Source organism: Anarhichas minor, unplaced genomic scaffold, assembly GCF_050575085.1.
Source record: "Anarhichas minor isolate MPS153535 unplaced genomic scaffold, ASM5057508v1 ptg000023l, whole genome shotgun sequence".
Lineage (NCBI taxonomy): Eukaryota > Metazoa > Chordata > Actinopteri > Perciformes > Anarhichadidae > Anarhichas > Anarhichas minor.
The window spans coordinates 1,147,501-1,164,182 of NW_027466469.1; the positions used below are offsets into that span (position 1 = coordinate 1,147,501).

At 41.4% G+C, this 16,682-nt stretch overlaps 1 protein-coding gene and 1 pseudogene across 3 annotated transcripts in view; one reads left to right on the forward strand and one right to left on the reverse strand.

The window, feature by feature from the left end:
• pkp1b (plakophilin 1b) overlaps window positions 1–6,885 on the forward strand; it is a 14,004-nt gene extending 7,119 nt beyond the window's left edge. Inside the window, exons 4-14 of one of the 3 annotated variants that reach the window (XM_076096782.1) lie at window positions 1–324; window positions 440–581; window positions 1,597–1,804; window positions 2,225–2,393; window positions 3,288–3,405; window positions 3,893–4,069; window positions 4,691–4,861; window positions 5,066–5,219; window positions 5,434–5,620; window positions 5,793–5,877; window positions 6,283–6,885. The exon at window positions 1–324 is cut by the window's left edge and continues 95 nt beyond it. In XM_076096782.1, the coding sequence (XP_075952897.1) occupies window positions 1–324; window positions 440–581; window positions 1,597–1,804; window positions 2,225–2,393; window positions 3,288–3,405; window positions 3,893–4,069; window positions 4,691–4,861; window positions 5,066–5,219; window positions 5,434–5,620; window positions 5,793–5,877; window positions 6,283–6,357 (1,810 nt within the window). In that variant the 3' untranslated portion in view covers window positions 6,358–6,885. The remainder of the gene's footprint in view (window positions 325–439; window positions 582–1,596; window positions 1,805–2,224; window positions 2,394–3,287; window positions 3,406–3,892; window positions 4,070–4,690; window positions 4,862–5,065; window positions 5,220–5,433; window positions 5,621–5,792; window positions 5,878–6,282) is intronic. The other 2 variants (XM_076096783.1, XM_076096784.1) reach the window with 2 other exon arrangements.
• A 929-nt stretch (window positions 6,886–7,814) lies between these two features.
• Window positions 7,815–16,400, reverse strand: LOC142955345 (troponin T, cardiac muscle isoforms-like; annotated as a pseudogene).
• Window positions 16,401–16,682: the final 282 nt, after the last annotated feature.

Genomic DNA, 16,682 nt, shown 5'->3' on the forward strand with positions numbered 1-16,682 from the left:
CGCCTCTCTCGGCTCCATGGCGGTCGGTCAAAACAACACCAGCCGCAGCGACTCTGATCTGCTCGGTCGGGGCCTTGTGACACAGCGCTCCGTTCCTCCGCAGAGGCTCCTTTCCAATAGGGGCACCTACAAGACAGAGCGGGTCAGCGCTCACTTTGTAACAAACACCGCATCCCAGCCTCAGCTGCAGCCTGTGCACACTGTGAACAGCACAGGTCAGACCAAAACAAACAGCCACTTCATAAGCAGCCAAGTGAACGTGACCAAAACACTCCCGAAGTCTCCCGTTACTGAGAGCGCTCCGAAGAGCAAAGGAGATTCTGGGTTAGTTGGCCGCTAATTTCAAATCATATGAATCAAATGTGTCACTGAACAAATGATTCTTGCATCCTCTGTGTGTTTAAATAGCATTTGCATTGTTGTTTTTTTTCTCTTACAGGTCAAACGACAACAGTGGAGTTGCTGATATCACTATGAAGGAGGCTGTCGAGTATCTTTCCAGCAAGGACGAGACGTATCAGCACTGTGGCGCTTCCTACATACAGCACAACACTTTCATCGACGACAAGGCTAAAGAGGAGGTGGCTTGTCTTGTTATCTTCACGTCGTGTTGACACACTGCTTTCATTTCATTCATCATTTTTAACCTGACATTCAGTGGGGAGATCTTGACAAATGTCGTAAATGTTCTGTCCTGCCAAACATGAACATTCAGCCGTTGCCCACTCACCCCATGTCAGTCAAAACTCCACCGAAGATTTAGCAGTAGCTTAATACAGCTGTGACACTGTGATGGTAAACAGTGCGTCTGATACCTGTGAGATCAAATGTGAGCTTTCCCGTGAGCTCCTCATGCTTGGATCTGTCATTTGAATCCTGCATAGGAATGTCTCCAGCACTAACGGGGAACACCAACATTTAGACAAGTAATTACAGGGTAGAAAGCTACTTAAGGGCTATTGCTGAGCCTAAATATGAACAAAAACATTTCATTTAATCTTTTTAGTTTTATGAAAATCTTAAAGAGAAGTGCATCCATAAAATCAAAAATACATATCTTTCCTCTTACCAATTATTTGTTGTGAGCAGTTTTGTGTAGAAACTATGGTTAAAAGGAAAATAGTTCCTGCATGAAAATGCTCACAACAAGGTCTGTGGATTATCTTCAGTAACTGGCTCATGATATCTGAAAAGAGACGTTGCAGAGGGCCATATTGTCCTGTTATATTCCAGAGAAGGTAGACATCTCTACTGCAAATATCTCCCAAACGAGGCAACTCACTGAGTGATACACAGCACTACAGGTAAGAGCAAAAATATGTATTGTTAATTTGGGGGTGAACTGTCCCTTTAATGATTGTATCTTTAACATGCAGTAAACCTGAGTTTTTTTTAGTGGTCCCTGGGGGTCTCCGGCCCCTTGGCTGTGGCTCGCTTTTTCCCGTTTGTATTGCAGCCTTGCTGCTGACGTGAAGTAGCATTGAACTCATCGTAATCCGTCATAGAAAATACAGGCTTCATGTTGAGCAAATCCCTATCATTAGGATTATGGTAAATTATTACTGCGCTAACTCCCGAAGCCCTCTCGTCTCGCAGGTGCTGAAGCTCAATGGGATCCACCCTTTGGTGGGTCTGCTGCGCAGCTCCAGTTCACAAGTCAGACAGACGGCCTCGGCTGCCCTCCGTAACCTGTCCTTCAAAAGCAACGACAACAAGGAGCGGGTGCATCGCTCGGGTGGTGTCACGGAGGCTGCGGCTCTGCTCAGAGATACGGACTCTGTAGAGATACAGAAACAGCTGACAGGTATACGTTAGCTCTGGAAGATGCAACCCGACACATATGTGTACACACACACACACACACACACACACACACACACACCTACACTTATCCATGCAAACAAGTCAGACAGAGAGCCACTTGTTTGCTGCATTACGTAATCCTGTTTAGATCCTCCTGTCAATCACTAAGCTGTTCTTGAGTGCTGTCATTCTGCCAAGTGTGGAAGCATATCACCTCGCTGCTGTTCTAACGATGAAGCTAGGTGTTGTTTTAGGTGGAAAAGTGTTAAATGATTATACTGTGATTGAATCTGAACATTACAAACATCCAGAAAAGATCAAGTTTCAGTTACCAGGCCAACATATATTTTTCCCACAGGCTGTGAATTCATTTTTCATTGACGTGCCACTCAAACAGCTGAGGTATTCATGTTCCTTCCAGGTCTTCTGTGGAATTTGTCCTCTGTAGACAGCGTGAAGCCAGACCTGCTAAAGAGCGCTCTGCCTATCTTAATGGAGCGTGCGATCCTGCCGTACACAACAGGTCCCGACCGGACCAGCAGTAACAGCCGGGACCCCGATGTCTTCTTTAATGCCACCGGATGTCTAAGGCAAGCGAAAGATCCAACCGAGCACCTGATATCACGCCACGTGTGTTTGCTTCAGCTGTCATAAGGCTTCTGTGTGTAACTCTGGACCAAAGCAGTAGACACATTAATACATATTTATACATGACGTCCATACATCACAACAGCTGTAAATATCAAACCTGCACCAGGGAAATGTGTAAAACATGCTTTGAGGAATGTTTTCCTGTAGAGATTTATTTTCATATGAATATGATGATGTGCATGATAAAAGATCATGCACATGGTGTTTATTAAAACACCAGCCCAGCCTTCAGAGATGTTGACTGAACTTTAAGGACATTTTAGTACATGGTGTTTGTGATTTTAGAGTATGCTGTTGAACTGTATTGAGATTGTATACTCATCTTGTGTCTCCACTGATATTATTTATTTCTGTGCTGTACAACACTTTATTCCTTTATGCCTTCAATGTCTTTCCAAAACCTTACAAGCCTGTCTGCACCTATAAATACGCTTTTCTGTCAGAGTTGATGCTTTAAAAAGAAGAAAAAGCAGCTGCAGAGGTGTTTTAATACTTGTAAATGTATAACATCACCATCAATCAAACCGCAGGCACAGGTGATGTTAGCATGTTAGTCAGTTATCTTACTACATCAGCAAACAGTAAAACATTGACTGATTTCCCGTATTGTTCTGGGAAAGCTGTAGTTGTTTGACTTGACTAGTTTTATTTATTTCCCTGAGTGAACAAGATTTACTATTGTTGACCTTTAAGGCAGGGCAAAGTTAATATCAGACAACTACATTTACACACTGACTGTCGTGGTTATGTTTGTCATAAAACACAATGTGTGTTCTTTGCCAAGAATACTACCTCTTTCATAGATCAGACGTGTGATATTTCATTTCCAACAGAAACCTAAGCAGCACGAAGCAAAGCAACAGACAGGCGATGAGAAAATGTCGAGGTTTGGTCGACTCTTTGGTCAGTTATGTTAAAGGCTGCGTGGATGCAGGAACACCAGATGATAAGGTAAGAGAGAGAGAGCGAAATTAATATGTTTTTATTCATACTGCACTCTGTCTGTCTGTCTGTCTGTCTGCACCCTCTTTTCACATGTCACACCTTCAAATGGAACGTGAAAAAAAAAAAACAGTCATTATAATAGCAGGGAGCTGCAGTTTGAAGTTTTTGCCAACTGCTGTTGTAGTTTTGCACAGAGCGGTTCTACTGCAACTGAAGGCACAGCTGAGTCATAATGTTCTCAGCTGCTTAGAAAACGACCTACTGTAGTATGTGGCCTTCATACAGACAGTTTACAGACCCATGATTTGAACAGTACAGGCAGGCTAGGGATGCTCAATATTGTATATTGTGCATTATTAAAATGCTGTGATAACGGGGCTGCAGGGAGCAGGTTTTACCGCATTACTTTCTATTAGTGGCATAATATCTCTCTGCTATTTGTGTGTCTGAGTCTTATTAAACGTGGCCCTCATGTCGTGTGTCGTTGAAACAGTCCGTGGAAAACTGCGTGTGCATCCTGCACAACCTGACGTTCCAGCTGCAGGCCGAGGCTCCGGCTCTGTTTAGCAGGATCTCGGCGCTGGCCAAGACGGTCAACAGGGGTCCCAGCCAGGGCGACACCAGCTCCACCGGCTGCTTCAGTCCCCAGGGCAAAACATCAGAACACGAGGTGAGACGAGGAAGGTGCCCGACAGAGACAAGTGTGCGTACCGATGTAGAACAGGGCCCATGGGTTCAGTTTGTCTAGACAGAATCTGTCAGAGTGTCTGTCATTCATTAATCCTACTCCTCAGTGTGTCTGTCATTCATTAATCCTACTCCTCAGTGTGTCTGTCATTCATTAATCCTACTCTTCAGCGTGACTTGTCCAGTAACCGTACTGACATTATGGCGGTTGTGCCGGTAATTATTTTCTAGGCTTGGAGTGACAGTGTGAGACTTTGTGCTCTGACTCCAGTAGGTGTTACCTTTCACTTTGTGTTAAACCAAATCTTCAGTGTGTTGCATGTTTGCATTCCCATGACATGACACGGCCTCCCATGAATCATTCAGATTCATCGTCTGTTTCCAAAAATCCTACAGTGAAATTTTGATTATTAATATTTATTCATTTCACCATCATATCAACGGCAAATAGAAATGAAAAAGAATAGTCAAAGTGAAATCGTGCCATCCATCCATTCTCAACTGAGAAATCGCCCCTTGCCTTGGCATTAAACACGGAAGCTTTCCTCCATCTTGTCCTGCACACGGACACAAATTCAGCATTTCTGCCCTCGTCCTTGTCCAGCAGCACTTTGACTTCCCGGTGGTGGAGGATCCACAACCTAGTGGGGCCGGTTTGCTGATCCACTCCAAAACTATGCAGAGTTACCTGTCTCTGCTTGAGACTAGCCAGCGAGAAGAAACACAGGAGGCCTGTTGTGGAGCCCTGCAGAACCTCACCGCACAAGAAAGCATTGTAAGAAAAAAACAAGTTGTGACAAAAAAAATCCAACAAACTACATTTGATTACCTGAGCAGTTGTAGCTCATGGAGACTAGTTTGGATAACCTTGTAATTATCATTGTAAATATTCTTTTCTACCAGAAACACTTCTAGGTCAACTATATATGCATGTTTTGGTATATGCTTCCTGATTTCACATGGTTTTCTGTCTTCACAGGTCTCCAGTGTAATGTGCCAGACCATTGTGCAGAAAGTGAATGGCCTGCAAGTTATCGGTCCCCTTATAAAATCAAAAAAAGTCAACATGCAGAGGAACGCAGTGGCTTTGGTAGGAAACCTGACCCAGAACCCAAACTTGCACAGTGTCATAGGTAAGACGCGTGGCACAAAAACCATGTCACCTGCATGTTTTAAACACAAATATGATTAAGCATAGTATTTAGAATCTACTGTGCTTTTTGCTTCATAGCTGATGTCATATTTGAGTCAGTACCTTGAAATGCAATACAATAATCATTTTTAGTTTTTACAAGTCTTTGCGTTGTGTTAAACAGCCTGTCGGTTTTGTTTGCTTTGATACTGAAGCTCGTAAAGCCCTCCCAGGGCTGCTGGGCATCCTCAGCGCAGGCACCAAGGAAGGAAATGAGTCTGACGACACGCTGTCCATGGCCTGCCAGACTTCTAACTGCCTGCTTATGAAGGAACCTGAGATGGGCAAGGACCTGTTAAACAACAACCTCATTAATTCACTGAAAGATCTCAGCCAGAACAGGTAAGGTTCCATGTGAGCGGTGTGTATCTCACATGTGTATTCTTAAGAAACGATTATTCAAGATACGGGGATTACCTATGACTCACCGGGAGTATATTTTGCATGCATGTTAGATTTCCAGCATGTTAGAAAGTCCAAACGGATCTTTAACAGTTGTTTTCCCTCTGTAAAGACATTTCCCCAAATCCAGCAACGCTGCAGCCCTGCTTCTCCACAACATGTGGTCAGAAAAAGATTTACAAAGCGTCCTGAAAAAGGTGAGTTGAAGCTTAAACCCCGAGTGACGAGACCTGTCAGGGTTTGGGTGTGTCCTCTCTGTTTCGCACCTTCAACTCGAAAGTGTCGACGCCTCTGTCAGGTATTTGTGAGAAACGGAGGGAGAAAGTTTGGCTTAGGCAACGTTCTCAGGGAAATGCCCATTGAGTGTGATCGAGGCTCTTAAAGCGATACGGCCAAGGAATCTAGTAGCTCAGTCAGTATACGACCTCACATTAGCACAATGCATCATGACTCCCTTTTTGACTCCAACTCAAAGCGTGTAATCGAGAAATGAGCCGTGAGCGCAGTGCAGTTAAGTACATGGGGGGTTTGTCACTCACTGTAAGTTCAGTGTGTTTACTGAGGCGGTGCACTGATTTGTCATTTCACTATTTGTCCTGCAGCAAGGGATGAGTAAGTCCTCGTTTGTGAATGACACCACCACGGCGGCACACAACTTGGTTCAAGTTGTCGATTAACGGCAGCTTAGACGGACGGCTGGAAGTCATTTTGACAGAGAAACTCCCCTGAAGGTCTGAGCGACATCGTTTTTAACATCACAAAGACTTAGAGTTTAAATACATGTGTCCACATAATGCTTCCATCAACAGGCAGCATCCCTGTAAATACTGTAAGGTTGTTTTTTATTTGTAGGAAAGAAAGGCTAAGATGTAACATGTTAGCAACTAGACAGTCATTGTTTCCTTTTCGAGGGTTTAGATTACATTTTGCACTAAGATTGTTTTTTTAACATCATGACCGGATGTAAAAAAAAAAAAAAAAGTAAAAACTGATTAAGTAAAATGAATATAGCTAACAGAGGACATTTTCTGTTATAGTTTATAAGTTTGCTATAAAATCAGTGACCTTGTCTTAAGCAGCGATGTGTGTTGGTGATGTATCCATTTATTTTTCATATGTGTACGATCGTGAAATATTTGTAATGTCCCCAAAAAAGTGTAATTAATAAAGCTTGACAGAGCTCTACTCCTCGAGCTGTAACTGTGTCGCTGAATCCGTGAACTTGAGTTAATTATCTGTCACTTGTGCAGAATACACAATAGAGTTTTATTACACCTCACTCACTCATGTCTCCTCACCTCCTCTGGGCTTTTGGCTGCAGAGTTTGAAATGCTTCTGGGCAGATGAGCAACACATCTTTCAAATTCTGTTTACTCCACCCTTCTAATTTATTTTATGAGGCTTATGAACAAGTTCTTTGAGCCAGAGACTGCAGCTGTTGTCGCATTATATAATTGTTCACCCGATTTGAACTTAGGTCCTCGACAGTTCAAACCACATAATTCACCCAACGGCCAAAATGGGATTCTGGGATCGTGGGTGACACTTTAACTCATTTTACACTGATAGATTTATGCTCTCGTATGGTAACAAGGGAGCTCACATCAAGGCTGTCTGGATTTGGCAAACACAAATTGCCCTTATTAAAGAAGGCGTGTGTGTGTTTAAAAAAAATAATGACCATGAAGTTAGCGTTCATGTTAACGTTCCCAAAAGTGAAGGAACTAAAGAGACAGAGGCCACCATTTCTGGTTTGTTAAACAAAGATTTTCTTTTAATTCATTGCAACCTCAAATTCGTACACACAAGAACTAATGAATTAGTCTCAACTTCACTTTTAGAAGTCTAAAAATGACTTGGTGGTAGGACATAGAACTAGGATTACATTGTAAATCTTGTCAAAGTGGTATCCTTTCATATAGTGAAGTAATTTTAATGGGTTACGCATCTGCTGTCAAATCCCCTGTTTAATAAGCACAAGCTGCAACACCTCAGTCTGCTACTACTATACTGCTACATTCCTGCAGATGAACTCGGCATGCACTTTGTTTCACAGATACCATATTTAAGAGCGTTTGTAATTGCGTCCATGCATGTTCAAGTATTTAGAAAAACATTATGCTGCGGTTATTGTCAGGTGTTGGCAGTTTCCTTCAGGTTGACGTCACGTGTTACTTCCTCAGGCCACGCTTGCTTCTGCTACCCTTTGATCTGAGAATAGAGTAAAAGTCATAATAATGAACCTTGTACATTCCGTCCCATGGTAAATGCATTTGTGTGTTGAAGCCTTTAATTTGAGCTGTGCGTCTCACCGCTCTTTTGATTCTAATGAACTTCAGACATTTAGTTTCTTGTGATGCAAATAAGTCGCTCTGGCTTCATTTGAAATTGAAATAATTTTTTAGGGAAATTGTTTTTGCAGAAAGGAAACTTCAGACATGAGACCAGAAACAAGCCTTCTCTTAAAAGTCTTAACTTCATGGTTTTGTCATTAACCCTTTACTTGCAGCAATTTATCCTCGTAGTTTGGAATCTGGCCATTAGACGTTTTCTCGCACTTGCATGAAAGCCGCTGCAGATCAAAAATCTCTTCCTTGTCTTTTATTTTCTACAATTTGGTCAGGTCAATGTTCAGTCCGGCCCAATTGCAGTTCATTCCTGTGCAGCAGTGGACCTAAATCTTTAACCACAAAGCGTTATTTTGAGGGGTCCCGGCCCCCAGGTTGCTCCACAGAGATCTGCTGCTGGCCTCAGATACGGCGCTGAGAGCTTGTCATAGCTGTCTGCTGTTGTAAGGGGGATTTGCTACCAAATAGTTGACTATCTTTATCTGCTGTTGCTACCGAGGTACCTGATCCCTGCAGCTTCACTATGAGTACATACATTTATACATTATAGGTGAAACTGGGACAAATTGTTTTTTTTATTTTTATTGTTTGACGTGATACAATTTCTGAACATGAATTAGGGCTGTTTTATTTAAAAAACTCAAGCCTCTATTTTATAGGGATTCCTCTTTGAAATGATCAGTTACATAATTCTAGTATTACTGGTTTTGCAAAAGCAACGTCATATTCTGCAGGAAAAACAATATAAGCTTGTTTAAGTTTTGCTCAGAGCCTGAACCTTGATTGGAATGAAGGATCCACATGACTTGGATGGCAGCAGGGTCTGGTCACTGTTTTATTGTGAGCTACATTAACACAGACGATATCACATAGCAGTTATAAGATCTCTCAGCTGTTGTACCTGCATTTAAACCCCGTCTCTCCTTCAAGACGGAGTGCATATATGTTGTTCAGATACCCCAGCTTGCCCTTTTGTTTAAACATCTCTCTCGTGTGTGTGTTCGCCCCTTTTTGTTTTCCCGGTCCTGTTTGGCTACTTTAGTCCTGCTGTCAGGCAGCTGACGCAAACAGGCTGCAACTGATGCCGCTTCAAACAAACGGAGATCAGTGTAGCGAGAGAAGCTGAGGGGAAGCTGAAATAGGAGGTAGCTTAATGAGGTCACTAGGTGAAGGTTTGCATCAGGACAGACTTATGAGTGGCAGCAGGAAATGATTGATTACCTGAATGTTACTTTCTGCCTTTTCAAATCTACTATATGTTTTTTTTAATTTTATTTCTACCAGTCTTGATGAAAGATCCTCTGTTTCAAAGATAAATATTAGATGTCAGATGTCTTATGTTGCAGTGGTGAAAGAAGTGGCCTACTCAGATATTTCACAAAAGTAAAAGTAGCAATAACACGGTGCAGAAATACTCTGTTACAAGTAAAAGTCAGGCATTTAACATATGACTTAAGCAATAGTAGGACAACAGTATGAGCATCAAAACACTTGAAGTAAAACTACTCGTTATGTTTACTATATCACTGGATTATAATTGTTAATGCATAAATGTGTTTATTTTATAGTGTATAGTTTTATTTATTTATCTCATGAGATTCAATGTATTCGCACTGGAAAGAGGCGATATTCTGCATTTTATACAGAAGTGATATTTCGTCACACTCGAGACAAAGAAAATGCGTAAATTTACCACAGCACTACTTCTTGCTTTCATGCAGTAGCCTACAAGTGTTAGAAGGCACTTCAAATATCCATATATATCCATAACACAATAGACTTACACTTTCTGATGATCACTGACCCGGTTCCTCAGCACCGTGATCTGTGAAAATGATGTTAAAAAAATGTATCGACATTCAGCCTACTGCAGCCACAATATTTGCAAATATTTGGCCAACTCTGAATCTGACTTTTCTTCATTTATTTTACCATTTAAAAATGTATTACGCCGTAGAAATGTCTGAAAAAAAGAGCATGAAGCCTAAAATGTGCCCACTGCTTGTTTAAGTTAAAGCTAGCTGGTGAGGTAGCCACAGTTAGCGTTAGCTGATAAACCTTTTCAGAACTTGTTCTCTATAATTGAGAAATTCCTTTTGATGATTTTACATGTTAGTATTTCAGTTTGACATCAACCCATCGTTATGGAGGAAGACAAAGTAGCCCAACACTTGCTAAGCTAGCCTAGCTTAAGAGTAGCTGTCTCAAACGCTGACTCTTGTGGAATGTTTGCACCACATTTAGATCACACATTTGAAATGACTCAAATTAAAGATGTATTAGTTGAACTAAGAGGTAAGATATTGATATTACTTATCTTTAAACTGTTTGGCTAGCTAGCCTAAAACTTAGCTCTTTTCTCCTCACTGTTTCTGTTTGTACTGCTCTCTGTAGAGCAGTCTAGGTATATATATAAAACCTCTAACTCCTCCTTTAATTCTTCTTCTACTGCTTCGTCTTTATCAGACACGTGATCTTCGGCTGAATTCCACTTACGATAACTGACAAACTGGTCGGACATTTAGATATTGTCTTAAACACAGTAAGTGTTCCCATAAAGCTCTCTGTCATGGTCTATTCATATGTTGGCCTGCATCCCAGAATGAAAACAGGTTGGTGATATACGCGACACATGATGACGCGATACCTTACCTCATACTTTTGCTTCGCTTGCTTATACTGAAGTTCAAATTTCTCTGCCTCCAGCTGGCGAACCCAGTCCCACATTTCTTTGGCTTTCTCCCTGCATCAGTACAGACGAGAAAGCGATCGATCTTGCGAGCGTATTTGTAATGAAATGAGGGACATTTTTTGTCACTGTTTTTATTTTACCTGAGTTTGTCCTCTTTCATGTGATCAACATCTAACTCTTTGCGTCGATCATTAAGAATCTTCTTCTTCTTTTCTCTCTCCGTTTGTTTTTTCGCGCCAGGCTGTGTCTGCTGTTCAGGAAGAAGAGCGCACATGAAGCGATTTGTGCACATCTCACAAAGTATGCTCGTGTATTTTTAAAGATAAAGTAAATCTTCACATTGTATCCAATGAAACTAAAGTTGGACAGAATCATCTTCTTCCTTGCGCCGTCGTCTGCTTTTTTCTTTGCCTCTTCCTCTTCTTTTCTCGCTCTCTCTTCCTGGTGGAACACATTAATGCACCTTTAATCACTTAGTTTACAGTGTTTTGATGTGTGACATCGTCTGAACTTGGTTTAATTGAATGTAAGAATGATTTATAGATAGGATTGGCCTGGGGTAGGACATCCAAATGGTACTTTGACATATTTAAAAGGCAGTGGCTGACAGACATGTAGCAGGGTTGAGGAAGATGATCTACAGTTACAGTGTGTCCTATGGACGTTTTCCGTCTTCGTATACGTACATTTACTTTGTTCTGCCGGACTTTTTCTCTCTCTGCCCTGATCTTCATCTGATCTGCTCTCTCTGACCTGCGTGTCTCCTAAAGTAGGAAAGAAAATACATTTTACCGACCAAAACAATATCACGTAATATCAAAATGTGACTTAAAGACAGCGCTTGACTTTAGAATTAAAATACATACAATGCGATCTGTGAGGTTGAGAAGCTCTTCTTCCTCCTTCTTACGCTTTTCAAAGTGGCCGTCGATCAGAGTGTGGAGCTCAGTCAGGTCCTTCTCCATTCGTTTTCGATGAATGTCCTGAAAGATTATAGCAAGAAGTTGAATTCTGAGTTCATCCAATAATCTGCCTTCCAAAAAAAAGACAGCTTGCAGGTGCAACTTTGATCAGCACTGAGATGAACTCACATCAAAGTCAACTTTCTCTCCATCTGGGATTTTAGGAGGCGCCAAGCCGGCCACAAAACCAGGCCTGGTGAGCAGAATGGAAAAATGGAAATCTTTTTATCTTAATATGTCTCACAGAGAATTCAGTTTCAAGTTAAATTATATGAACTCTGTTCTTACTTTGACTTGTGCTTTCCCTCATCTGTATACGCATAAAAAAGAAACAGCAAAGTAAAATCTTTAGTTCATGAGGCAATGAATATGCATGAAAAAACCCACAGAGCAACATTTTTATACTGTTGCACAACACAGTTCTTATATAACCTGTTCATACCTGCTTCATTGTCCTCTGGAGTATCTGTGAAAAGATGAGAGGGTCAGTGCAGAGTCAAACGTTTCACACCGACATGTAGAGGATTATGAACACTGATGAACAGGGTCACACGTGATCCTCAGTAAGATTTTAAAATATGATTGTCAAAATTAGTTTTAAGTTTGATGTAAGGGATTACTGCTGACCAGTGGCGGGCCGTGCATTTCATACCTGGGCCTTCAGTGCTGTCCTGCAGCTGAAACACCACCTAATGATCTCATTATGACGCGCAAGCTACGGTTATTTGTTTCTATTGGTGTAATAATACACGTATTCATATTAAAGCGTTCGGTACCAGGCTTACGAACCGAACAATACGTTTGAATAATACTAGTGCGTTTGGAAAACACAGAAGCTTAAATTGTGGGAAATATAATGTTTTCGGTGGACTGCGCTCACGTAGGAGACAACGGGCTTTGTGACCTCTGAACCCAGAACAAAAAAAACCAAAACAAGAGACAGCTGAGGCACCGCACTTCTGGGAGGCTACGCTAAACTAGCTTAACAAACAATAACTCCACGCATTACGGTATGCTTCGTAATTAACGGACAATGCATGTAGTCCAAATCTATATAATTAACACAATGACAACAACAAACTCACAAGAACCAGTCACATATATTCATATGACAACAAAGCAACAAATTAATCCAGCAGACCTGCAGCGGAACACCTACACACTCAAGGGCCATTCAGATATTAGATGTAAAAAAACAAACGCAGTTGACTTAAAGACAAACTCCATCCTCCTTTCTTTGTTGAGAAAGAGTTTAATCCCACGGTTAAATCCCAACTCACAAATCCGTTTCTCCTCCTTCAGCCATTGAGTGTTAAAAAAACAAAGCTAGGTAAAAAAAATTAAAATCTACACCAAGCAAAATGCAAAAAATGTCATAATTTCTTCCATATCTTTCAATTTGAACTCTTACTACTCCGACTAAGCTTCCTTAGGTTTCGTTTCACGATAGTCACGTGCTCGCCCACTGACCAATCACAGCGCACGCTGCACCTCACTGCAGAGCTGCACCTTAAAACTGAGCTGCACGTTAATGCTGATGTACTTGTAGGCCAGCTAGCAGGCTCTGCTACGTCAAAGAATACGCCCAACATGTCAAACTAAAGATCTGATTGGTTGAACACTATGACAATCAACAATATCGTCCCCATTCACTTAATACTGCACTGAATGCACTTGTGAGTCTGCAGGCCTCGGGCCTCTGTTCTTACCTAGAGACACAGAGGTGAAATCTGATTGGATAAAAGCTCTACTTAAAACAAGCTGCACTGGAAGTAGAGCAACTGAGGAAGACAGTAGCTGTGCATTGAGAAAATAAGATAATGGGAAAAATATTTTTATAAATTATAATACATGTAGTGTATTTAAGAAAAATTATTAAATTATAAAATAGCTATAACTTTGTGATTCTGTTTAGGCCAGCAGAGAAGGCCTTGCAGGCCCTGACAGCCCACCACTGCTGCTGACAAATGTCTTTTTTTACTATCATTATTTAATAGTTAAAATAATACAAATAATAAGAGACTAAACGAAATTAATAGGATCCCTTCAGTAATTCAAAGAATTAGGTTCCCAATATTTTACTTCAGCTATTATTTTTCTTCTTTTTTCATTTTTATTTCGATAAAATAAATAAAAAGTGTAATTTTTGATTGACACAGGTTGCAATCCTGCTGGTCTCTAGTTGAAGGAAGCTGTTGATAATGGTTGGAGTTGGAATGACCTCAGTCGAATGCTTTGTGACTGAGGCAACATATCCGACCATCTCCTGTCGGTGCTGATGGACTTATCCAGAGAGGAATGCAGGTGTGTTTAGAGGACACGGCTTTAGATTATCATCACAGATAAACTACATGTTGTCTCCACCTGAGTCCCCACCCAGTGACTAACAGAGAGTCATGTGTCCTTAAGTCAAAGAACAGAAGACACAGAGAAATGCAATACTTAACATGATTTTGTATTTAAGTGTTAAATGTAACTGTATATACAACAACTGCCCAACTCAAATTGGGAATTTAAACACTAACTGAATTGTCAGCATATATACGGGTACATTAGTAGTACAGAGAGAAAGAATCACATTATATTCCCAGACTTGTATATCATCATCACTGTCCAGTGAAGAACAAGAATCTCCTCGTAAACTAGAGTGTGAAGTGCAGCTCAGCATTCAAATGCATTGTCATGAAGCTGGGAACAAGGTTGTGTTTCTCACCCGATGAACAGTTTTTGGAGAAACATGGTTTTCCTTGGACAGCAACAATATATTATTTTTGTACACCAACACTGTCATTCGACTACATGGTTGACAACAGTGTGTTAAGAATAAAGTCATCTATTTACAGCCGGCATGCAAACAGATATTAGCATAAGCAATACTACCTTCTACCTCGTCATCCTCCTCCTCCTCCTCTACTACCTCCTCCTCCTCCTCTACTACCTCTTCCTCCTCCTCTTCTGTGCAAAGCAAGCATGTATAGTTAGCAAGCAAACAATTTGAATATCTCATACAGCATTCATTTCAAGATTATTTCTGTGTATTTTTGACAGTGCCTTTAAAACCTACAGCTATATTTGTATATAAAAGCATTTGTACACATATGTTTTCATTGTATTTTTACATTTTTAAAGTTATATACTACACATTTTTATTTTACAATTCAATCTGTGATGTTTTCTCCAGCCCTGCGATAGTCTGGCGACCTGTCCAGGGTGCACCCTGCTTCTGACCAATGTTAGCTGGGATTGGCTCCAGCCCCCCCCTCCCTCCACACTGCTCCAACCATCTCAACAATTTGGATATCACTGAAGTAGGGAAATAATTGTATTTTTTGTTCTCGACTTTTCTCTCCTCAGTGGGCCTCTGTGGGGGAAAAGTGGCACAGAGCCTTTAGTCAGAGTCCCTTTCGGTAACTCAACCTCTTTCCACTGCAAAGAAGGTAAGCCAACCTGCATTTAGAGGACCTCTAACAGGCATACAAAATGAAAGTGGGTATTGTGCATGTGTCACTGTCTTCCCCAAGGTCCCGTATTGAGAACATAAGCTGACCTACATTGCTCTCTAAGAGGGATCCCTCTCCACATAGAGGGGGGGACAGGTGCCGCTTAGTTTCAGGGACAGCCAGGCTGTACAGTGTGGCCCACATGGACAGCCTCACAAAGGAGACAGAAATAGAGGCACGGCCCTTTTCCTCTCTGATGGCGACCTGTTGCACCATTTGAATTGGAAGGACAGATCCACTGGGATGTTTATACAAAGTGAACAGTCTCCAGTCTCAGATAGAGAGGACTGACTGAGAGGACAAAGGTCAATCCAAAGAGCTCAAGGACAGCAGCTGCTTCTACAGTGGCACCAAAAATACAGTATGCTGTATGGTGAAGCCAGCAGCTTAGCAGACGCAGTGTGTTAAGCAACAATAAATGCAAGGCTCAAGTGTGTAAAAACAGGTAACAAGGTCGCAGAAAAAATACAAGCAGCCTCTTAAAGTTTAGATTTAGAAGCAGTTTCCATCGATATTGTTTGTATTAATGTACATATCAACAATATCCTCGTAAACTATAAGGCAATGTACGCCACATGTATATTTAACATGAGCATGGGCGTTTCTGATATGGAGGCTAAACATGCAGCATAGACACAATATTCATGCTTTTTTTTTTTTCACGTGAAGCAGCTGTGTAGCATCCAGCCAGTCAGAATGAACAAGCAGCAGCCTGAAACCGCAGCCTTTTCACTACACTTCAAATACAAACTGTGAAGACTCATCTTGAACCGAGAAACTGACTTACGTTGACCCCTAAAAAAAAAAAGAAGAAGAAAAAACGCACACCAAAAATACTCCGTTACAATTGATTCCACCGGTGCTGGCATCACTTTGTTATTATCACTCTCTATTGTACAGAAATTATCCATTTACTCACTCGTTCGTGGCATCTTCTGTGTCGGACATGTTTAGGATGCAGCACCTGCACAAGTAAGTCCAATGAGGATAGGGAGTGACACTACACCAACGGCAACCTGAGGTGATATGATGGACGCTGAATTGAACCCAAGTCTCAATTTACTGATTAAAAACACAGAAGAAGAGCACTCAGACTTACCCGGACAGTGCGATGTGTGCTTCAGACTGGGCTCAATGGGGAATTGTATACTGTGCCCTCCTCTGTGGGCCATAAGCTTTTAAACCCAGTAGTGGATCACATGGCGGCAAGCTACCCATGTCTACAATGGGTGGGCACATACCTGCAAACAGATGGCAGATGGCATTAACTAGAATGGGAAAACAGGCATTCTCCATGGACTTGCATTGTCTATTTTTACACGGCCAAAACCTCGGCTGAACAGCGCAGGATTATTCCTCTCAAAAGGTTTCAGCAACTCAAGTCTGGCAGACAAGAGGAAGGTTAGAAATAATCCTTGTAAACCTCCTCTTGTGTGCAGCAAATACATAGATGGGGGTGTCTCACGCTCCTCTGATTTATGAAGCAAAGATACTTATGAT